The sequence below is a fragment of the Scyliorhinus canicula genome, chromosome 6, assembly GCF_902713615.1.
Source record: "Scyliorhinus canicula chromosome 6, sScyCan1.1, whole genome shotgun sequence".
NCBI classification, from domain to species: Eukaryota; Metazoa; Chordata; class Chondrichthyes; order Carcharhiniformes; family Scyliorhinidae; genus Scyliorhinus; species Scyliorhinus canicula.
In genome coordinates, this window is record NC_052151.1 from 5,264,650 (window position 1) to 5,288,695 (window position 24,046).

Here is a 24,046-nt window from a genome sequence, read left to right on the forward strand (position 1 = left end):
CCTCCACCTCAGAATTTTATCGTTTTTTAATTTTGCCCCTTTGCGAGTTGTCGAACATGAAGGCAACCGATCTTTGGTCGGTGATGAGGGTGAACCTCCTACCTGCGAGGTAGTGCCTCCAGTGACGGATAGCCTCCACAATGGCTTGTGCTTCTTTCTCGACTGAGGAACATAGAACAGTACAGCACAGAACAGGCCCTTCGGCCCTCGATGTTGTGCCGAACAATGATCACCCTACTTAAACCCACGTAACCCGTATACCCATAACCCAACAATCCCCCCATTAACCTTACACTACGGGCAATTTAGCATGGCCAATCCACCTAACCCGCACATCTTTGGACTGTGGGAGGAAACCGGAGTACCCGGAGGAAACCCACGCACACACGGGGAGGACGTGCAGACTCCACACAGACAGTGACCCAGCCGGGAATCGAACCTGGGACCCTGGAGCTGTGAAGCATTGATGCTAACCACCATGCTACCGTGAGGAGTGTCGGAGTTCTGAAGCGGAGAGGGTACGGGAAAAAAATGCAACGGGTCTCCCTGCCTGATTTAACGTGGCTGCAAGAGCTACCTCTGAGGCGTCGCTCTCAACCTGAAATGGAGTGGATTCATCCACCGGCCGCATGGCCGCTTTGGCGATGTCCTCCTTGATGCCGTTGAAGGCCTGGCGTGCCTCGGCTGACAGGGGAAATCGTGTGGTCCTAAAAAGTGGGCGAGCTTTGACCGCATATTGAGGGACCCACTGGGCGTAGTAAGAAAAAAATCCCAAGCACCGTTTGAGGCCCTTGGGACAATGAGGGGGAGGGAGTTCTAAGAGGGGGCGCATACGGTCCGGGTTGAGGCCCAGGACTCCGTTTTCCATGACATAGCCGAGGATGGCTAGTCTGGATGTGCGGAAAACGCATTTCTCCTTGTTGTACGTTAGGTTGAGTTTCTGTGCCGTCTGGAGAAAACGGTGGAGGTTGGCGTCGTGGTCCTGCTGGTCATAGCCGCAGATGGTGACATTGTCCAAGTACGGAAACGTGGCCCGCAGCCCGTACTGGTCCACCATTCGGTCCATTGCTCGTTGGAACACCGAGACCCCATTAGTGACGCCAAAGGGGACCTGGAGGAAATGGAAGAGGCGGCCATCGGCCTCGAATGCCGTGTAGTGGCGGTCGTCCGGGCGGTTTGGGAGCTGGTGGTATGCAGACTTCAGATCCACCGTGGAGAAGAGCCGGTACTGGGCGATCTGGTTTACCATGTCTGCAATCCTGGGGAGGGGATACGCGTCGAGGAGCGTAAATCTATTTATGGTCTGACTATAGTCGACAACCATGAGGAATTTCCCCCCCAGCATAGTGGCTGGCTGGAGCAGCATAGTGGCTGGCTGGGGCAGCATGGTGGCTGGGGCAGCATAGTGGCTGGCTGGAGCAGCATAGTGGCTGGCTGGGGCAGCATAGTGGCTGGCTGGGGCAGCATAGTGGCTGGCTGGAGCAGCATAGTGGCTGGCTGGAGCAGCATAGTGGCTGGCTGGGGCAGCATAGTGGCTGGCTGGGGCAGCATAGTGGCTGGAGCAGCATAGTGGCTGGCTGGGGCAGCATGGTGGCTGGGGCAGCATAGTGGCTGGAGCAGCATAGTGGCTGGCTGGGGCAGCATGGTGGCTGGGGCAGCATAGTGGCTGGCTGGGGCAGCATAGTGGCTGGGGCAGCATAGTGGCTGGAGCAGCATAGTGGCTGGCTGGGGCAGCATAGTGGCTGGCTGGGGCAGCATAGTGGCTGGAGCAGCATAGTGGCTTGCTGGGGCAGCATGGTGGCTGGGGCAGCATAGTGGCTGGCTGGGGCAGCATAGTGGCTGGCTGGGGCAGCATAGTGGCTGGCTGGGGCAGCATGGTGGCTGGCTGGGGCAGCATAGTGGCTGGCTGGAGCAGCATAGTGGCTGGGGCAGCATAGTGGCTGGCTGGGGCAGCATGGTGGCTGGCTGGGGCAGCATAGTGGCTGGCTGGGGCAGCATGGTGGCTGGCTGGAGCAGCATAGTGGCTGGCTGGGGCAGCATGGTGGCTGGCTGGAGCAGCATAGTGGCAGGCTGGGGCAGCATAGTGGCTGGCTGGAGCAGCATAGTGGCTGGCTGGGGCAGCATAGTGGCTGGCTGGGGCAGCATAGTGGCTGGCTGGAGCAGCATAGTGGCTGGAGCAGCATAGTGGCTGGCTGGGGCAGCATAGTGGCTGGCTGGGGCAGCATGGTGGCTGGCTGGGGCAGCATGGTGGCTGGGGCAGCATGGTGGCTGGGGCAGCATGGTGGCTGGCTGGGGCAGCATAGTGGCTGGCTGGGGCAGCATAGTGGCTGGCTGGGGCAGCATAGTGGCTGGGGCAGCATAGTGGCTGGAGCAGCATAGTGGCTGGAGCAGCATTGTGGCTGGGGCAGCATGGTGGCTGGGGCAGCATGGTGGCTGGGTGGCCGCGTAGCACAGGCCTGGGGGAGTCGCTGGTCGGGGGCCCATGATTGGGTCGCGGGGTCCGCGGGGAACGAGTTAAGGCTGCGGAAGGAGACCTCCATCGTGGTCGCAGCTTCCACAGTCGTTTCTAAGTCCTGGGCCCCCTTTTCCAGCAATCGTTGGCGCGCATAGTTAGACCTGAGGCCCGCTACAAAAACATCGCGTACCGCAAGTTCTCTGTGTTCAGCCGCGGTAACCGCTCGGTAATTACAGTCATTGGACAAATTGTTAAGTTCTCTTAGGAATTCAGAGAGTGATTCCGTAGGCCGCTGACGGCGAGTTGTAAACACATGGCGAGCATAAACTTCATTAATGGGCCTTACATACATTTTTTTGAGAACTGCTAGCGCCGCAGTATATGAACCGGCCGAGTTTAGTTGCGTAGAGATTCTGTGTCTCACCCTCGCGTGCAGTAGACTCAACTTCTGATCCTCTGTAGTTTCGGCTGTGCTTGCTTCTGCCAGGTAGGCCTTGAAGCACCGGATCCAATGGGAGAAGATTTCTTTAGCCTCTGCATCCTGCGGGTTGAGTTCCAGGCGTCCAGGCTTGAGGGCCGATTCCATAATCGATCTTTACTGTTCTTAAGTCGATTAAATTGATGGAACCATCAATTCACCAGACACGTGTTTCCGATATGAATCTAGGCTTTAATCAACTTACTTCAGAGCCAGCCTGTTACGTTGATGAACTCGAAGTGCTCCAGGCTGACTCTGGACACGGATACTTATACAGCTGCACTAGGGGGAGGAGTCATGGGCGGAACCAAGGGGGGAGCCCAGTACATGTTCCTAAGTGCTCCCAGCGCTACTCCCCCTAGTGGCAGGATGGCGATACTGCGCTTACAATAACAGTGTGAATTAGTATATACATTCATATATTACATTCACCACAGGCCTAAAGTGTGTTAGCGTTTATTAACAGCGGGCTTGAGTTTAAGAGCCGCGGGGTTATGCTGCAACTATACATGTCCCTGGTGAGACCACATTTGGAGTATTGTGTGCAGTTCTGGTCACCTCATTATAGGAAGGATGTGGAAGCATTGGAAAGGGTGTAAAGGAGATTTACCTGGATAAGAACTAGGAGCAGGAGTAGGCCATCTGGCCCCTCGAGCCTGCTCCGCCATTCAGTTAGATCATGGCTGATCTTTTGTGGACTCAGCTCCACTTTCCGGCCCGAACACCATAACCCTTAATCCCTTTATTCTTCAAAAAACTATCTATCTTTACCTTAAAAACATGTAATGAAGGAGCCTCAACTCCTTCACTGGGCAAGGAATTCCATAGATTCACAACCCTTTGGGTGAAGAAGTTCCTCCTAATCTCAGTCCTAAATCTACTTCCCCTTATTTTGAGGCTATGTCCCCTAGTTCTGCTGTCACCCGCCAGTGGAAACAACCTGCCCGCATCTATCCTATCTATTCCCTTCATAATTTTAAATGTTTCTATAAGATCCCCCCTCATCCTTCTAAATTCCAACGAGTACAGTCCCAGTCTACTCAACCTCTCCTCATAATCCAACCCCTTCAGCTCTGGGATTAACCTAGTGAATCTCCTCTGCACACCCTCCAGCGCCAGTACGTCCTTTCTCAAGTAAGGAGACCAAAACTGAACACAATACTCCAGGTGTGGCCGTACTAACACCTTATACAATTGCAACATAACCTCCCTAGTCTTAAACTCCATCCCTCTAGCAATGAAGGACAAAATTCCATTTGCCTTCTTAATCACCTGTTGCACTTGTAAACCAACTTTCTGTGACTCATGCACTAGCACACCCAGGTCTCTCTGCACAGCAGCATGCTTTAATATTTTATCGTTTAAATAATAATCCCGTTTGCTGTTATTCCTACCAAAATGGATAACCTCACATTTGTCAACATTGTATTCCATCTGCCAGACCCTAGCCCATTCACTTAACCTATCCAAATCCCTCTGTAGACGTCCAGTATCCTCTGCACTTTTCGCTTTACCACTCATCTTAGTGTCATCTGCAAACTTGGACACATTGCCCTTGGTCCCCAACTCCAAATCATCTATGTAAATTGTGAACAATTGTGGGCCCAACACGGATCCCTGAGGGACACCACTAGCTACTGATTGCCAACCAGAGAAACACCCATTTATCCCAACTCTTTGCTTTCTATTAATTAACCAATCCTTTATCCATGCTACTACTTTACCCTTAATGCCATGCATCTTTATCTTATGCAGCAACCTTTTGTGTGGCACCTTGTCAAAGGCTTTCTGGAAATCCAGATATACCACATTCATCGGCTCCCCGTTATCTACTGCACTGGTAATGTCCTCAAAAAATTCCACTAAATTAGTTAGGCATGACCTGCCCTTTATGAACCCATGCTGCGTCTGCCCAATGGGACAATTTCTATACAGATACTTCGCTATTTCTTCCTTGATGATAGATTCCAGAATCTTACCTACTACCGAAGTTAAGCTCACTGGCCTATAATTTCCTGCTTTCTGCCTACCTCCTTTTTTAAACAGTGGCGATACTGCCTGGTTTGCAGGATAGGTCTTATGAGGAAAGGTTGAGGGAGCTGGGACTTTTCTCTTTGGAGCGGAGGGGGATAAGAGGCGACTCATAAGTTGATGAGGGGGATAGATAGAGTGGATGTTCAGAGACTATTTCCTCGGGTGGATGTAGCTGTTACAAGGGGGCATAACTATAAGATTCAGGGTGGGAGATATAGGAGGGATGTCCGAGGTAGGTTCTTTACTCAGAGAGTGGTTAGGGTGTGGAATGGACTGCCTGCTGTGATAGTGGAGTCAGACACTTTAGGAACTTTCAAGTGGTTATTGGATAGGCACATGGAGCACATCAGAATGACAGGGAGTGGGATAGCTTGATCTTGGTTTCAGACAACGCTTGGCACAACATCGAGGGCCGAAGGGCCTGTCTGTGCTGTACTGTTCTATGTTCCCCAGTGTTTGAGTGTGTATGTATGTATTGGGTAGGATGAGTTAAGGGGAGGGGAGGGCAGCACGGTGGCGCAATGGTTAGCACTGCAGCCTCACGGCGCCGAGGTCTCAGGTTCAATCCTGGTTCTGGGTCACTGTCTGTGTGGAGTTTGCACATTCTCCCCGTGTTTGCATGGGTTTCACCCCAACACAAAGCTGTGTAGGGTAGGTGGATTGAACACGCTAAATTGCCCCTTAAAAAGGGGGTTAGAGATTAGATAGTTAACCAGTTACCTACTTAATTATAGTTACTGTTAATAAAAAGTTAATTATTTAAATTTACAAATTTGGCGACTGTAGCTATTGGACAGTCAAAGACCTCAGATTATTTTAAAATAAAAGTTAATTTCAACCTTGTTGAGACTCCAGGTCAAGTGAGGCTGGACCACACACTGGCCCAGGTTGGACCACACACTGGCCCAGGTTGGACCACACACTGGCACAGGTTGGACCACACACTGGCACAGGTTGGACCACACACTGGCCCAGGTTGGACCACACACTGGCACAGGTTGGACCACACACTGGCCCAGGTTGGACCACACACTGGCCCAGGTTGGACCACACACTGGCACAGGTTGGACCACACACTGGCACAGGTTGGACCACACACTGGCCCAGGTTGGACCACACACTGGCACAGGTTGGACCACACACTGGCCCAGGTTGGACCACACACTGGCACAGGTTGTCGGTAAAGGCTGCAGATGTCAGGGTGGATCAGGAAAGATAACAAACTGGTCGTTTGACTACTGCGACAGAAGCTGATTGGAGATTCAAACATGGAATTGTGGGAAGATGAACAAAATACTTTGCAGAGGGAAGGCCTGAGCACCAGGGACCCGGGTTTGATGCCTGGCTTGGGTCAGTGTGTGTGTGGAGTTTGCATGTTCTCCCAGAGTCTGCCTGGGTTTACTTTGGGTACTCTGGGTTCTTCCCATGGACCAGGTTCAGTGAATTGGCCATCATCAATACGCGTGGTTACAGGCTTAGGGCAAGGGAGTGGGCCTCGGTAGAGAGCTCTTCCAGAGAGTTAGTGCACTCAACGGTTCCTTCTACACTGGAGGGATTCTATAGAAGTCAAATTGTCTGGTCATGCCACATTCTCAGGGGTATGGGAAATACTAAACTATGGTAAGAACCAAAAGCCTTTATGTTCTCAATACTTTAAAAGTAGGGCGTAAAGCGACTTCCAGTTGCGGCAATGCCGAGGTAGGTCGCACGTTCGGCAGCTCCCGCCAGGAATGGACTTTTGAAGGGCCCCAACGGCAATTGTTCGACGGTTCCCAGTGTGGGAAGGTGACAGCACGGTTCTCCTGGTACTGGATGGATTGGACCAGGGGTGGAGCGGTGAAGAAAGTAGTTTTGGACCAGCGAACATTGCAAGGAAGGAGAAGCAAGATGGCGGCGGGTGGAGGCCAAGCAGCATGGGCGCAATGGTCACAGGAGCAGCAGGAGTTCCTCAAACGCTGCTTTGCGGAGCTGAAGGCAGAAATGTTAGCCCCAATGAAGGCGTCGATCGAGAAGCTCGTGAAGACCCAGAAGGCCCAAGGGGCGGCGATCCGGGAGGTGCAGCAAAAAGCCTAAGGAAACGAGGATGAGATCTTGGGCCTGGCGGTGAAGGTGGAGGCGCTACATAAGAAGTGGTAGGAAAAGTTTGAGGATCCGGAGTATCTGTCGAGGAGGAAGAATCTCCGAATTCTGGGTCTCCCTGAGGGAGTGGAGGGGTCCGATGCCGGGGCAAATGTGGTCACGATGCTCAATTCGTTGGTGGGCGTGGGAGCTTTCCCGAGGCCCCTGGAGCTGGACGGGGCTGATCGAGTCCTGGCAAGGAGACCCAAAGCCAACGAGCTGCCTAGGGCTGCAGTGGTGAGGTTCCACCGCTTCATGGACAGGGAGTGCGTCCTGAAATGGGCCAAAAAAGAATGGAGCAGCAGGTGGGAGAATACGGAGATCCGAATCTGCCAAGACTGGAGTACGGAGGTGGCCAAGAAGACGGCTGGTTTCAACCGGGCTAAGGCGGTTCTATATTGGAAAGGGGTGAAATTCGGGATGATGCAGCCAGTGCGATTGTGCGTCACATTTCAAGATCGACACCACTACTTTGAGACGCCGGATGAGGCATGGACCTTTATTCAATCAGAAAAGTTGGACTCGAACTGAGGGTTTGTCGTTTTGGGGGGGGGGGGGGGGGGGGAGGAGGTGCTTATGGGGGTTGCTGTGTTTTAGGAATATTCGGTTTTTGTTGGGTGCTGGGTGGGGTTGGGTGAATGAATTTGATGTGAGGGCCGTGTGAGAGTGTGGGCGCCGGAGTTGGAGGGGCAGGGCCCCGCGGAGGAAGAGGGGGGTTGGGGAGTTGGGGTTAGGTCGCAAAAAGGGAGCTGCGCCAGAGGGGGTGGGGCTGGCTTGGATGGAAAGTGCGGGCTTTTTCCCCGTGCGTGGGAAGGGGCGGGACCGGAGGGGAAGGGCGGTGCTGGAGAGGAGCGTGCACTGATTGCCAAGGGGAGGTGGGGGCATTCTCACATGGTGGGGGGGGGGGGGTCAACGGAATGGCGGGAGAGGCCGGGGTCAGCAGGAGTCAGCTGACATACGGGAGTGTCATAGGGGGAGCAAAATGCTGCTGCATTGGCCAAAGGGGATCTGGAGGTAGGAGAGGGAGTCGGGGCGGGGGTCTGTCGCCTGGGGGGGCTGGAGGGTGCGGGAGGCGCGGGCGCGAGGCTGGCCTAAAAAAGGAGATGGCTAGTCTGCGGGGGGGGGGGGGGGGGGGGGGGGAAGCCCCCTAATCCGGCTGATAACTTGGAATGTGAGGGGCCGGTCAAGAGGGCCCGGGTGTTCGTGTAGTTAAAGGGACTGAAGGCGGACGTGGTCATGCTCCAGGAGGCGCATCGGAAGGTGGCAGATCAGGTTAGGCTGAGAAAGGGATGGGGAAGACAGGTCTTCCACTCGGGGTTAGATGCTAAGAATAAAGGGGTGGCGATTCTGGTGGGGAAGCGAGTGTCCTTTGAGGCGCTGAACATCATGGCGGATAATGGAGGGCGATACATGATGGTGAGTGGTAGGTTGAAATGAAAATCGCTTATTGTCACGAGTAGGCTTCAATAAAGTTACTGTGAAAAGCCCCTAGTCGCCACATTCCGGCGCCTGTCCGGGGAGGCTGGTACGGGAATCGAACTGTGCTGCTGGCCTGCTTGGTCTGCTTTAAAAGCCAGCGATTTAGCCCAGTGAGCTAAACCAGCCCCAGGTTTCAGGGGGTGCGGGTGATGCTGGTGAACGTATATGCCCCAAACTGGGATGATGCCGGATTTATGAAACGCATGTTGGGTCGGATTCCGGATCTGGAGGAAGGAAGCTTGATAATGGGGGGGGGGCTTTAACACGGTGCTGGACCCAGCATTGGACCGTTCTAGGCCCAGGACGGGCGGGAGGCCGGCGGTGGCCAAGGTGCTGAGGGGGTTTATGGACCAGATGGGGGGAGTGGATCCGTGGAGGTTTGCCAGGCCGGTGGCAAGAGAATTTTCCTTTTTTTCCCCACGTCCATAAAGCCTACTCCCGGATAGATTTTTTCATCATGAGTAGGACGCTAATCCCGAAAGTGGAGGGAACGGAATATTCGGCCACAGCCATCTCGGATCATGCCCCACATTGGGTGGAGCTGGATCTTGGGGAGGAGAGGGACCAGTGCCCGCTCTGGCGTCTTGATGTGGGACTGTTGGCGGATGAGGTGGTGTTCGGGGGTGTATCGAAAGATACTTGGAGGCCAATGACAATGGGGAGGTGTATGTGGGGGTAATCTGGGAGGCGGTGGTTAGGGGGGAACTAATTTCCATTAGGGCCTGAAGTTAAAACTCACCACTATTCTTAGAATCGATGTCCTGGGTCCTGCATTGCTAAGTAAGTAAAGTAGACTTTAGGAAAAAAACACTTTTTCAGGTTAAGTAAGTTATTTTGTTATTATATATTTTTTTCTTTTAAAAGCTGCAAACACTTTCTTAACAGAAAGGTAAAAAGATCTTGCTTCTGGATCCTTCCTGTTGGTTGAAGGGACCTTCAGGCCCACCTTGACAATCAATCTTCTTTAAAATCTGGTCTCCTTGAGATGTATTCGCTGGTGAACTCGGTTGCTGTGTCCTATCCTTCCCATGTACCGAGCTGTGAGAGCTGGCTCTGGCTCTGCCTGCTGTCCCCTTTCTTCCGGTTTATATTCTCTTTCGAAGAGTTATTAAGTTTTAACAACTTTATTGTAAATGAGCTTGTTTCACTTTGATTGTTAAAAAGTATCTTTGATGTAAACATTTTAATACAACTAATTATTCATTTTGGGCATATCGTCTCCTCTCAGATCTGATTAAAAAATGCTTTGGTTTCAATAGGTGTTACTTTTATTTCTGTGATTTTGAATCGTTTAATTTTCCAATTGTCCCCAGCTCATAACTTTGTCTTTGATTTTGACTTTAAATTATGTTTCTTGTAGACAGGTCGTCTCCAATTTTCTTTTAATTGACTTGATGTTAGGAGAATTTTACACTTAGAATTGACACCAAATTCGACTGAGCATCATCCATCCTTTCCAGCTGTTTACTAAGAGAGTTTATTTCAATTAAGGTGTGAAACTTTGCTTTTAGCTGTATACTAAAATTTAACTTGGTTATGACTTGAAAGACCTGCCTGTTTTAAACATTCGTCACTTAATTCAATTGAAACTCTCATCCATGCTTTTCCAGATACTTCCTGAGATAGTTACATTCCATGAAGGTGTGAGCCATTGTTTTAGCTTATTACATGAAACCTGTGTGTTTGCTAAACCTGCTTGTGAGCAAGAATCTGCATGTTATAATCCTGCTCTTTGCAGCTACTATTAACCTTTTGTGGGATCTTTCCCTGTATCCTCTCAGACCAGATATTGCCAGACTTCCATGTTTCAAATGACACATTTTTCTGTATTTTGAATTACACACCGTCTTGACTTTTGAAACATAACTATATCATTTGGTCAATTGTCCTCCCCATCCAATTGTACTAGCTAACATATATCCCCGATCTTTGTCATTTGTATGCATGTGTTGGAATTTTAAATTGTGCACCAAAATCAACTCGTAAATGTATCCATATCTCAGACCAGTGTCGATAAGAGTTTTTTTTTCCCCGTTCCAGTCCAATTACCGTGAACCATAGCCATAGCCGCTCAGGAAGGTAACACAATTATTTTACTTCCTTGGGATAGCAGCACCGTAGAAGCTTCCTCATGTCCCTTAGAAACAGCACACAACTCAGTTCATCAGTAACCACAAAGGTCTTTTGTCCATCACTGGCTGTTACGTGTCCCATTTTTCCGTCATCCAAATTGCTTTCCATTTCTGATTGGAATGGCAAATTATGATATCATGTACCACCCACTGATCCCCTTGCTTCATTAATTTAAAAGGTTCAATTGATCCTGCTTGTATTCCTAACTTCCACATTAATGTCTAACATTGTCATGTATGTCTGCCATGAGAGAATATCTTTCTGACAAATTTCCTTCAAATCCCTTTCGTCTGTCATCATTTCCCTTACAACATGAAAGTGTATATTTTCCATTACAGCATTTGCAAAACCACATTGAACTGTCACTTTTCCAAATAAATTCTCCCTATTAAATACACAGTAAAAAAATTAAGTCTTATCTTAACATATTACTCATTACCTAACCACACAAATAGACTGTGTGTTACAACTTTACATATTTGCAACTGTAATTTAAATACTAGAAATAAGGTACAATATTGAAACATCCCTTCGTGGCTTTGGGACCAATAATCATTACATACTAAATATGGCATATAAACAACATCAATATTATTTGTAATGTTCTATGTAGATAAATCAAGAAAACACACTAAACTACCACTATTCCACCTCTATTAAAACATTCACACAGTTTAGAAATGCGGATCAAGTTCTTTAACGGCACACATACCCCCCTTATCATATATATAGCAGTCCCTACCAATTTACATGACATTTCTTTCTTTAATAACGATTACAGCTCTTCAATGCAATATTGTTTGCTGCATTGGTAACAATTTTCCCACCATGGCATCAAGCTACAAAAATTCTTAAACGATTGTCATTTATCATGTTGGGGTTCCTCGTCAGTCGCTGCTGTCTGCTGAGACCCTTAATAACTCCACCGTGTAGTACATACCCCGTGGAGACCACAGATCATCCATCAGCTAATGTCCAGTTAGATGTCTGACCGGAGGTTTCACTGTTCAGTAATAATTTGATATTTTGATTTGTTTCTAACCCGTAAAATTGTCCTCCGGGTTCTGTCATTTAATTCCCTCAAATATGTAGCCAATTGTATCATTAGTTTCCCCCAATCCTGTCTAAAAGATTCTTCTCTGGCGTGTAGTTCTCTTCCTTCTTGTAAACTGGTTTGTTATTTATTTTTTTCATCTGAAAAATCAAATGAACAGATCAAGGGTGGAGAGGGCCCTAATCTTTAATTTGTACTTTCTATTTTCATTTGGATTATCCCAGAAGTGCCCTCTCCAGGACTTCCGGATTTCTTTTGCCACCATTTCTTTTTGAACTGGTTTATTTTCCTTATCATTGATGTACATCATACAATTAAGGCCTGTTAAGCCTCCTCCTTCTGTCATTGCACCCCTGAGTGAGATGCAAAGAATCTCAAAATCCTCCTCTTTTGCTCACCCAGTGATCCAATCTGGTCAAAACCTTACCCTGATACATTCCTGATATTGCTACTGCATTTACTTTAATTACTTTTTTTGATTACGACCGGATTTTTATGAAAGTAAGATCTAAACATGACATTTTAACTTCATCATCTGTCCAAACAATGCTGCTAACAGGTTTTAATTCACCGTCTTCCCACCAATTGGGCCATGTGTTTTAATTGTGATACAATTTATTTTGCTCCAGTCACCATGCTTCTCTAATTCAACTGTATGTGTACCCAGAATCTGAATAACCTTGTCTTTACATTTTACAGCTTCACGGAGTATTTTTCCTGCAGTTTTAGTTGGTAGCTTCACCCAAACTTCCCCTGCATTATCAATTGGTTTTAATATCTTAATTTTTCTGCATAAATTTGTATTAAATCTTTTCCTGCAATCAGATTCTCATTTCCTGATACTGCAATTAATTCTCCTAATCTAACTTCTGGTGCAATATCTTTATTCTCTAAAGCTCCTTCTTCAATGTATTTAACATTCTAAACATCATTATTTCTGCTAGTGACTTCTCTGATCGTTGGGCACTAGGACCCTGCAGAGCCATGCAGTGTCAATTTCAATGCAGCAGTTTCAAAGTCTGCAAGCAGCTGACTGCTGCCGAGTTAAAACTTCTGTATCTGTTTATTCTGAGACCAATTTAGTTCTGAACATACTGATTTACTATCCTATAATACTGATCACATTTCTACCTGCCATTTATAACTTTCCAATTTATGTGAAACACGGTTTCATAAAACACAACATTTTTTTAAAATACAAACATTAAAGGAAATTTACAATTCCTTATTAGACATGCACACTAATTCATCCACTCAGATCTTGGATCTCTACTCTGTAGGATTTCACAAATCCTTATTAAACACACACTCACATTTATCCACTGAGATCTTGGACCTCTAATCTGTAGGGTTTTGGTTACTCTTAACAAAAATTGAGACCCCTCCATGCTGATAAGTTTCACTTCTGCGGGAGTTTTTTTGCCTCTGTTAAGCTTTTCCACTCTTGTTTAATTGTTTCAATTCTCTTGACCGTGTTTCAGAGCAAGAGGATTATTCTCATTGCCATTTTTCAGAATTCAAGTTCTGTTCCTGGTTGTCCCTTTCAGGTGCACTCTGAAATTAAGGATAAGTACCCTTTCTGGGCCCCATCCAAGGCACTATCTTCCTGTTTTAGTTAAGGGTCGATTGGTTATTGGTCTCTGAAGATTCTAGGCGTCCCTATTTTCCAGAAAATTTCCGCACAATCTGCCTTACTCTGAGGATGATTTATTCTTTGGCCTCCTTTTACCAGTAATGGATGCAAGATTTTTAGTGCTGTCACCAAAATGTCTTGCAGACTTTCACTCAGGGTCAGTATCTCCTACTCTGCTGATTTTCACACCCAACCTGAGCTTCAGTCCCCTCGATCCACAGAATATCCTTACAAAAGTCAATCACACATGACTTTCCAAACTAAACTCGGCAGGTAAAGTTTGACTCACACATAGACTAGAAACTTCTAATATTCCAACCGTTTCTTGGGAACTAGAAACTTCTAATATGCTAGCCCCTACTCTGATTAACTAGAAACTTCTAATATTCTAGGCTCGCTTCACCTAGAAACTTCTAATATTCTAGGCCCCACGTTGGGTGCCATGAAGTTAAAACTCACCACTATTCTTAGAATTCCCCCTATTCCCGTACCAGCCTCCCTGAACAGGTGCCGGAATGTGGCGACTAGGGGCTTTTCACAGTAACTTCATTTGAAGCCTACTCGTGACAATAAGCGATTTTCATTTCATTTTTCATTTCATTTTCATACCAAGAAAAGGGTCGATATTCTAAATGGTGAACAGGGATTCTCACTCCCTGACTCCGATGCAGGCTTCGGTGGGTGCTATTCAGGTCAAACGATATTTTCAAGTTATTCCCCGGTATAACCCATACCTTCACCGAAGAATTTTACCTACTTACCACTTAGTAGCATCGATGTCCTGGGTCCTGCATTGTTAAGTAAGTAAAGTAGGCTAATAACCACTGTTTCAGGTTTAAACTTTTAAGTTATTTTGTTATAATTTTTTTTTTTTAAAGCTGCAAACACTTTCTTTACAGAAAGGTGAAAAGATCTTGTTTCTGGATACTTCCTGTTGGTTGAAGGGACCTTCAGGCCCACCTTGACAATCAATCTTCTTTAAAATCTGGTCTCCTTGAGATGTATTCGCTGGTGAACTCGGTTGCTGTGTCCTATCCTTCCCATGTACCGAGCTGTGAGAGCTGGCTCTGGCTCTGCCTGCTGTCCCCTTTCTTCCGGTTTATATTCTCTTTCGAAGAGTTATTAAGTTTTAACGACTTTATTGTAAATGAGCTTGTTTCACTTTGATTGTTAAAAAGTATCTTTGATGTAAACATTTTAATACAACTAATTATTCATTTTGGGCATAACGTCTCCTCTCAGATCTGATAAAAAAATGCTTTGGTTTCAATAGGTGTTACTTTTATTTCTGTGATTTCGAATCGTTTAATTTTCCAATTGTCCCCAGCTCATAACTTTGTCTTTGATTTTGACTTTAAATTATGTTTCTTGTAGACAGGTCGTCTCCAATTTTCTTTTAATTGACTTGATGTTAAGAGAATTTTACACTTAGAATTGACACCAAATTCGACTGAGCATCATCCATCCTTTCCAGCTGTTTACTAAGAGAGTTTATTTCAATGAAGGTGTGAAACTTTGCTTTTAGCTGTATGCTAAAATTTAACTTGGTTATAATTTGAAAGACCTGCCTGTTTTAAACATTCGTCACTTAATTCAATTGAAACTCTCATCCATGCTTTTCTAGATGCTTCCTAAGATATTTACTTTCAATAAAGGTGTGAGCCATTGTTTTAGCTTATTACATGGATCCTGTGTGTTTGCTAAACCTGCTTGTGAGAAAAAATCTGCATTTTATAATCCTGCTCTTTGCAGCTGCTATTAACCTTTTGTGGGATCTTTCCCTGTATCCTCTGTAGCCACCTAAGATGGACACTGGGCTACAAAAATGGAGAACTGCTAAGGCTGCAGGGAGAAAACAGTCTTAGCAAGGACAAGCAGTTTGCAGAAGGCTAATTAGCATTCTGCACGTACAGAAACCAGTTTATGGCCAGGTGCAGAATCTCAGCTAAAGGTGTAAATGGCAACAACGATTTGCATAGTAATGAGGTGATCCAGATCTAGGCCCACACAATAGAAACATTTGGGTTTGAATGGATACTTTGAGTGGACGCCCAGAAGAAACGGCACCATAAGTATCCATCACAAAGCACCATAGAGACCGCCCCACCCGAGAAGCGACCCTCAGATTGGGGGTTTGGAAAATATCGATTGGGAGAAGGCCCAATCGATACCTGGCAGGTGAAAGAGCCCGCCCCAAGGGGCACGGACCTATAAAAAGGTCAAGCACATGATTCGGTCTGTTGCTCCCAGACTCCGGCCCAGATCTGCTGTTGCTCCCAGACTCCGGCCCAGATCTGCTGTTGCTTCCAGACTCCGGCCTAGGCTGTTGCATCCTGACTCCGACCCCAGCCTCCAGATCCTGTCTTTCATCACCGGCCGTTGAGCATCAGCCATCGTTCAGTAAGTGCCAAAACAACGCTCGCTACGTGACCCAGGCATTGCTTATACTCTTGCCGACTATTAGTGAACAGAAGGTGCAGTCCAGAAAGGAACAAAAGGCCTTGTCCCCTGACCTTGCTGGTTCCTACTTAGTTAAGTATTTAGTCGTTTAATAGTAGAAATAAGTATTAGTCTTTAGCGTATGCATGTGTATTTATTATATTTGTTATAATAAATATCGATTGTTTGAACTTACTAATCGGTGTACAGTTTATTACTTTGAACCCGACCTTGATATACTTGTGAGGTGTCTAAATATGGCACCTGGCGACTCCGAGCAGAATTACATACAGAGCTGTAGTAGTGTTAAGCACACGCCTTTAAACGGAGGTGTGTTAATACACTCCAATAAACGCGTAATACACTCAAGTAAAACGTGCAACACCTCTCAGACCAGATATTGCCAGACTTCCATGTTTCAAATGACACATTTTTCTGTATTTTTAATTACAGGCCCATAGGAAGAGAGAGAGGAGGGAGAGGGAGAGACTGGTGGGGGAGATATTAAGGGTGAATAGGAGCTATGCAGAGGCCCACCCGAGGAGGGGCTACTTAGGGAGCGAAGGAACCTCCAGATGGAATTCGACTTACTGACTACGGGGAAAGCAGAGGCGCAGTGGAGGAAAGCGCAAGGGGCGGCATATGAGTGTGGGGAGAAGGCGAGTCGGATGCTGGCACATCAGCTTTGTAAGAGGGAGGCGGCGAGGGAGATTGGTGGAGTTAGGGATAAAGGGGGGAACACGGTGCGGAGTGCGGTGAAAATAAACAAGGTATTTAGGGACTTCTAAGGATATCTGTATAGGTCTGAGCCCCCGGTCGGCGGGGGAGGAGGGGATGCGACGGTTCTTAGATCAGCTGAGGTTCCCAAGTGTGGAGGAGGAGAAGGTGGTTGGGCTGGGGGCACCGATTGGGCTGGAGGAGCTGGTTAAAGGATTATGGAGCATGCAGGCGGGGAAGGCTAGTGAGAACTTTTAATGAGGTGAGGGAGGAGGGGACCCTGCCCCTGACAATGTCCAGGGTGCTGATTTCTTTGATCTTGAAGCGGGACAAGGACCCATTGCAATGTGGGTCATATAGAACGATCACGCTCCTCAATGTTGAAGCTAAGTTGCTGGCAAAGGTTTTGGCCACAAGAATTGAGGACTGTGTCCCGGGGTAATTCATGAGGACCAGACGGGATTTATGAAGGGTAGGCAGCTGAATACTAATGTGCAGAGGCTCCTCAATGTGATTATGATGCCCTCGGTGGAGGGGGAAGCAGGTAGTGGCGGTTATGGACGCGGAGAAGGCCTTCGATCGGGTGGAGTGGGAGTATCTTTGGGAAGTGCGACGGAGGTTTGGGTTCGGGGAAGGGTTCATAAGTTGGGTTAGGCTGCTATACAAAGCCCCTGTGGTGAGCGTGGCTACGAACCGGCTGAGGTCGGAGTACTTTCAGTTGTACCAGAGGACGAGGCAGGGGTGTCCCTTATCCCCTTTATTGTTTGCACTGGCAATTGAACCGTTGGCCATGGCATGAGGGAGTCCAGGAACTGGTTCGGGGGGGCGGGGAGGAACATCGGGTGTCGTTGTACGCCGATGACCTTGCGGACCCAGTGGAGGGGATGGCGGAAGTCATGTGGATCCTTAGGGAGTTTGGAGACTTCTCGGGGTATAAACTCAACGTGCGGAAGAGTGAACTCTCTGTGGTGCATCCAGGGGACCAGGGATAGACGAGCTTCCGCTGAAGAGGGCGGAAAGGAGCTTTTGGTACCTGGGGATCCAGGTAGCTAGGAGTTGGGGGGCCCTGCATAAGCTCAATTTGACACGGCTGGTGGAGCAGATGGAGGATTTTAAAAGATGGGATATGTTGCCACTCTCACTAGCGGGTAGGGTGCAGTTGATTAAAATGACGGTCAACTGAGGTTTCTCTGTGTTCCAGTGCCTTCCCATTTTGATCCCCAAGACCTTTTTCAAACTGGTAAGCAGGAGCATCATGGGATTCGTGTGGGCGAATAAGACCCCGAGGTTGTTTTTGGAGCGTAGCAGGGACAGACGGGGGGCTGGCGTTGCCGCACCTATGTGGCTATTATTGGGCAGCCAACGTGGCGATGATTCGCAAGTGGGTAATAGAGGGAGAGGGGGCGGCGTGGAAGAGGCTAGAGATGGCGTCCTGTGTGGTCACGAGTTTGAGGGCGCTGGTGATGGCACCGCTGCTGCTCCCGCCGACAAGGTACACCACGAGTCTGGTGGTGGTGGCGACTCTGAAGATCTGGGGGCAGTGGAGGCAGCACAGGGGCGAGATGGGAGCCTCAATTTGTCCCTGATGCGAGAGAACCATTGGGTCGTTCCGGGAAGGATGGATGGGGGGTTTCTGAGCTAGCATCGGGCAGGGATCAAGAGAATGGGGGACCTGTTCATTGACGGGGCGTTTGCGAGCCTAGGGGCCCTGGAGGAGACATTTGGGATGCCCCCGGGGAAACGCTTTCAGGTATATGCAGGTGAGGGAATTCCCCCTGCTTCCAGCACGCAGTATTCAGGACAGGGTGATCTCAGGGGTATGGGTTGGAGAGGGCAAGGTCTCGGCGATTTACCAGGAGCTGCAAGAGGCCTCGGTGGAGGAGCTGAAGGGCAAGTGGGAGGAAGAGCTTGGGGATGAGATCGATGTGGGTCTGTGGGCTGATGCCCTAAGTAGGGTTAATTCTTCCTCCTCTTGTGCCAGGTTCAGCCTGATACAGTTCAAAGTTGTTCACAGAGCGCATATGACAGGGGTGAGGTCGAGTAGATTCTTAGATCAGCTGAGGTTCCCTAGCGCAGAAGCTTGGATCAATGACATGGCTGGGTTCATCAAGTTGGAGAAGATAAAGTTTGCCTTATCATAGAATTTACAGTGCAGAAGGAGGCCATTCAGCCCATCGAGTCTGCACCGGCTCCTGGAAAGAGCACCCTACCCAAGGTTAACACCTCCACCCTATCCCTATAACCCAGTAACCCCACCCAACACTAAGGGCAATTTTAGGGCAGGGATCAAGAGAATGGGGGACTGTGAGAAGGTCTGTTCTGGGGTTCTTCAGGCGGGGGCAACCGTTCCTAGACTTTCTCGTGGAGCGTTAGGTCAGCAGCGGCGGCAACTGGGGGGGGGGGGGGGGGGGGGGTTTCCCGATTTGTGTTCTTGTTATTATATGGGCTCACTGGGCTAATCGCTGGCTTTTCAAGCAGGCCAGCAGCACGGTTCGATTCCCGTACCAGCCTCCCCGGACAGGCGCCGGATTGTGGCGACTAGGGGCTTTTCACAGTAAACTTCATTGAAGCCTACTCGTGACAATAAGCGATTTTCATTTCATTTTCATTGTATTTTGGGGAATCCTATGTATAATTATTGTGGGTTGTGTTTTTGTTTCTTTTTTCTGTAAGGGGGGGGGGGGGGGGGGGTGCTTGTTGAAAATCTGTTGAAAACTTGAATAAATAAATTTTGTAGAAAAAGAGTAGGGCGTAAAGCAAAGCTATGCTTTCCCCCTCTAGTCTCAGTAGCGAAAGATAGCAGACTTTAACACCTTAGTCCTCGTTTTAATCGAATTTTTACAGTATCAGCTATGTAGAATTGTTCTGTACCCCTGTTAATTATACATTTTTAAAAAAAACCAGAGTAAAACCTTTTCCACCTTATGGGGTTAGTTTGGTTTTTGGAACCTTGCTGTGTGCAAATTGGCAGCCAATATGAAGGCTGAAAGTTACTAAATAAATAAAATTCTCTTTTCTGATCTGTATAGCTTGATACATACCATTAAACACATGCAGAAAGTATTGTGAAACTTTATTTCAGCCAAAAAATATAAAAAGTAGTTTTACTTTGTTTTTGTACAATGCATTTTTTCACAAGTGATAACAAAATCTTGGGTATTGTTACACAAGCAGTTACAATAAAAACAAGCACAAGAAAAAAAATCCCTCCTACCCACCCCAACAATTTACCCATTAAAAGATACTATTTACACTCAGTGCCTCAAGTCTCAAACACACATTACTAACTAGGCACTGCACTTTTATTCCCAAAAGCTCAGCTCCGATGTTTTGAGTGAAAGTTAACAGGCTTTCAGCTGGAGTTTCCATCACAAGCTGGGACTATTTGTTATAACTATAACATGTCATATTATTTTTCACATTCGTGAAGGGATCCTACCAGATGAAAATCTGATGGGGAGTGTCCAGATTCAATCTGTACACATTCTTGTGTACCGTAAGGAAGAACCTGCTACCTGGGCCACAGGCTTCTTTCAGTATGAATGCTCAGGACAACACATGACCAAATCTACAAAGGCTGCAATCTGACATATCAGCATTTTATCACTGTTATGTTAGTGATAAGCTGGGTCTAGGATCAGATGAGCTATTACTGTGACCTGGGTAGTGTGACTGGCAGATGATTCAGGGTAAGTCATGGATTCCTCCAGAATTACAGTAGAGGTTTAAAGGTTGCACAGAAATCAGAGGGCAGAGGTCTGCCTTAACCAGCATAAGACTCCAATGTCATTTTATACAATGTGCAGGGATGAGACCAGCTTTGATGGGATTGGGGAAACTATTTGCTTTGAAGTTGGGTAGAGGGAAAATCCGATTCTTAACTATTTACTGCGCACCAGACTACTTATTGGCTCATTTAGACTTATGTAAAATGAAATTGTCCTTCCACAAATCTGTACAGTGCCACCATAACAGTAAGGACACTGACAGTACAGTAAGGGTTACACTATAAATCAAGGACATTGAAATCCATCTGAAATACTGTAAGACATACAAAATAAAATAATACAAAATATTTTAATCAATAAAGCTACATTTATAAATTTGAAAGTTTGATTTTCAGGATAACAATTCAGAGTTTATATCAAAAAATAAAATTTGAGAAATGTAGCCCGTGTTGTTGGTGGTCTGGTAAAATAATGCACCAATTTATGCAGGTTAAGGCCAGGGTGACAGATTCAGTGGTTTTCCTAGATTTATTGATGGCTGCTTTTATTCAAGTTCTGCACCAACAATTTATTAATACAGAACTGGTATGAGCATAAAATCCGTGCTCCATTCAAAGAAGAACACAGGTCCAATCCAATCTGCCTGATGTGACTATTTACTGCTAATTGCAGGGAGAACCCTTCAGAAGCGCCACCGATATCAGCATCATTTTAAGACTGGCCCCAGTGGAAAAGTGCAATCAGGAGGCAGTAGACTCCAAACAAGGACAGGATACACTGCAATAGGTTTTATATCACTGGTTCACAGTCAAAGACTGGATAACTAGCATCAAATGTACAAAATAAGTGCCTGTATTCGAGGCAAATTTTGGGAAGGGGCCCTGTGACTTTCTGAATTACTGCCACCCCTATTCAGTACGTTATCCCAAAAAATAAAACACTTTCTAATTCATTTTGGAAGACTAGCTTTCTAATTGGTGGACTACAGGCCAGGCAATAGGGCCCAGATTGAAAAGCTGTAACCCTTTTTAGAACTAGAAACTTACACAAAACAGTGAAGTTAATATAGATGCACTCTGTAGTCTAGCATATCAAGCCTTTCTCAAATACAGTTGTCAGAGTTATTATCACTAGACACAGCCCACTCCAATGAAGCAGGCAATTTAATGGCTTTTCAATCAGACACCTTCTTCCGATATAAAACATCAGTCCTTTGCATCCTAATGAGATCCCTCTGGAAAACTGAAGGTCCAGAGTGGATGGTCCATCTTGTTGACACCTCAATTTCCTAAAGCAAGGACTGAAGCAGCAGAATCAATCTTGTGGCTGTAACCACTCACTCGCTCTTGGAAAAGGAAGAGTGAAGCTAGGGAGAAAATAAACACTTTTCTGGTGATGGTGAAGAATTAGCCTATCCTCGGGCTTCCAGCACTGAAAAGCTAACAGGTTAACAACCACTACCTCATTAAAAGCACTGAAGACTTTATTTTAAAATATTGACAATACCGAGAGCACAATTAGTCTTAATTTAAAAAGGTCTTCTGTGAGCGAGTCTGTGTGAGGATATATCTATCGCAAGCCTTGCTCTATACATTCCTCAGGTTATGTCACTTGTGCAAAACAGCAACACAATTCAAACCAGAGAATTGTGGAGCTTGAAAGGTGTCACCCACAGTCTCGCCAAACACTGCATTAGCAAAAGAAAGTATTGTAATACCCAGAATGTAAACCCTCCAGTACAACACAAAATTCCAATCCAGAAGTTCTTCTTTAAAATAAGCTTTATGCGACAGAGCTTTAAGGTTAGAGATAATACCAGGCAGATTCCACAATTACTCTATATCCCAGTGGAGGTCTGATTTAATTATTATTTAAAGGGGAAGAAGGAGATGGGAGGTAAGAAAGAGTCTGGTGATACAGTCAAGTACAGCCAGTTAGATCATAGCTCTTTAGTTCCCTGTTCTGATCGATACAAAAAAATAACATAGCAAATGAATTACAAAGCTTTAAATTAAAATTACCAGCTCAAGTAACTGGCCAAATTATCCAAAACAAATGATAAAAAGTTGAGAAATGACAATTATTGGGATAAATGCCATTATAGTATTTTTTTTAAAAATAGGTTAGAGGGAATACGGCTATCATTAGCCCATAACCATGGCATCATGCAGGATCGGACTTTGATTAATTATATAGGGAGAAACAAAAAAACTTAACAAAAATTCATTTTATTTTCAAACAGTTGATATTTGAAAGCAAGAGGTGCTGTAAAGTGCCACGAGGAACATCAATCAATGATTTTATGACCATCTTAAAAACATAGGTCATGATAAACACAAGTTTCACAATACAATCCACCCCAATTTCTGAATACCTGAGATAAGTGAATCCTTCTGTAAAGTGACTAATATACAAACCATGTTTATAGCTCAGTCTTTGCAGGAGTCAAACAGTAACACCAGCACAAAATATGTTGTCCCTCAGACTCTCCTGTCCAATTTATTCTAAAAGCACAACACAGGTTTCAAATTGGTAATAGGATCTGCCTGGTCTTCTACCCACAGGAAGGTTATTGTTCTGCTACAAATGTGGCTAATTTTAAACTGAATTGAATTAAATTGTTTTTAAAAGGCAGGGACAGAGTATGAAGCAAAAAATACATACTTTTTAAAACAGCAAGCCCCATGATTTTTATTGATTTAATATAGCAACCTTCATCTCGTATTTTCTCATGGGTGGAGTGGAAACACACTTGCTCTCCTACGTAGATGTAGGGAAAGATTCGGTAGCGGACCTGCTTGCATACTTGTTCCCAGCCACACCGTATTTCTTCCTGCACTGAATGTTTCATCCCTGGCCTCACGATGAACGAGCAGACAAGTGAAGGTAAATTAGGTAAATATGGAATGATGTGATTGAACCCTGTGGAAAGAGCAAGAAATGGCAGGGGTTTATTTAAACAGAGTTTTACAAGGTTCAGACCTGTTACAGCTTCTTAGATCCCGTAGTGGGTCGGATTTCAAACAATGACGAGACAGAGTGTAGGAATGAGATAGAGAATCTGGTGAACTGGTGCGACAACAACAATCTCTCCCTCAATGTCAACAAAACGAAGGAGATTGTCATCGACTTCAGGAAGTGTAGTGGAGAACATGTCCTGTCTACATCAATGGGAACGAAATAGAAAGGGTAGAGAGCTTCAAGTTTTTAGGTGTACAGATCACCAACAGCCTGTCCTGGTCCCCCCATGCCGACACTATAGTTAAGAAAGCCCACCAATGACTCTACCTTCTCAGAAGACTGAAGAAATTGAGCATATCAGTTACGACCCTCACCAACCTCTACAGATGCTCCATGGAAAGCATTCTTTCTGGTTGTATCACAGCTTGGTATAGCTCCTGCTCTGCCCAAGACCGCAGGAAACTACAAAAGGTCGTGAATGTAGCCCAATCTATCACGCAAACCAGCCTCCCATCCATTGACTATCTATAATTCCCGCTGCCTCAGAAAGGCAGCCAGCATAATTAAGGACCCACGCACCCCGGACATACTCTCTTCCACCTCCTTCCGTCAGGAAAAAGATACCAAAATTTGAGGTCACGTACCAACCAACCAACTCAAGAACAGCTTCTTCTTCTTCCCTACTGCCATCAGACTTTTGAATGGACCTACCTCGTAGTAAGTTGATCTTTTCTCTGCACTTTGCTATAACTGTAACATTATATTCTGCAGTCTCTCTTTCCTTCCTTACGTACGGTAACGGTAACTCACCCCAGTC

At 46.5% G+C, this 24,046-nt stretch overlaps 2 protein-coding genes across 2 annotated transcripts in view; one reads left to right on the plus strand and one right to left on the minus strand.

Annotated features, from left to right (window-relative positions):
- LOC119966917 (alanine--tRNA ligase, mitochondrial-like) overlaps positions 1 to 20,128 on the plus strand; it is a 73,950-nt gene extending 53,822 nt beyond the window's left edge. Inside the window, exon 8 of the mRNA XM_038798875.1 lies at positions 19,971 to 20,128. Coding sequence (XP_038654803.1) covers positions 19,971 to 20,128 — 158 coding nt within the window. The remainder of the gene's footprint in view (positions 1 to 19,970) is intronic.
- Positions 20,129 to 20,546: 418 nt separating this feature from the next.
- Positions 20,547 to 24,046, minus strand: part of LOC119966918 (delta(14)-sterol reductase LBR-like) — an 81,762-nt gene continuing 78,262 nt past the window's right edge. The window contains 5 exon segments of the mRNA XM_038798876.1: positions 20,547 to 20,581; positions 22,933 to 23,070; positions 23,073 to 23,109; positions 23,112 to 23,155; positions 23,158 to 23,190. Of these exon segments, the coding sequence (XP_038654804.1) occupies positions 20,547 to 20,581; positions 22,933 to 23,070; positions 23,073 to 23,109; positions 23,112 to 23,155; positions 23,158 to 23,190 (287 nt within the window).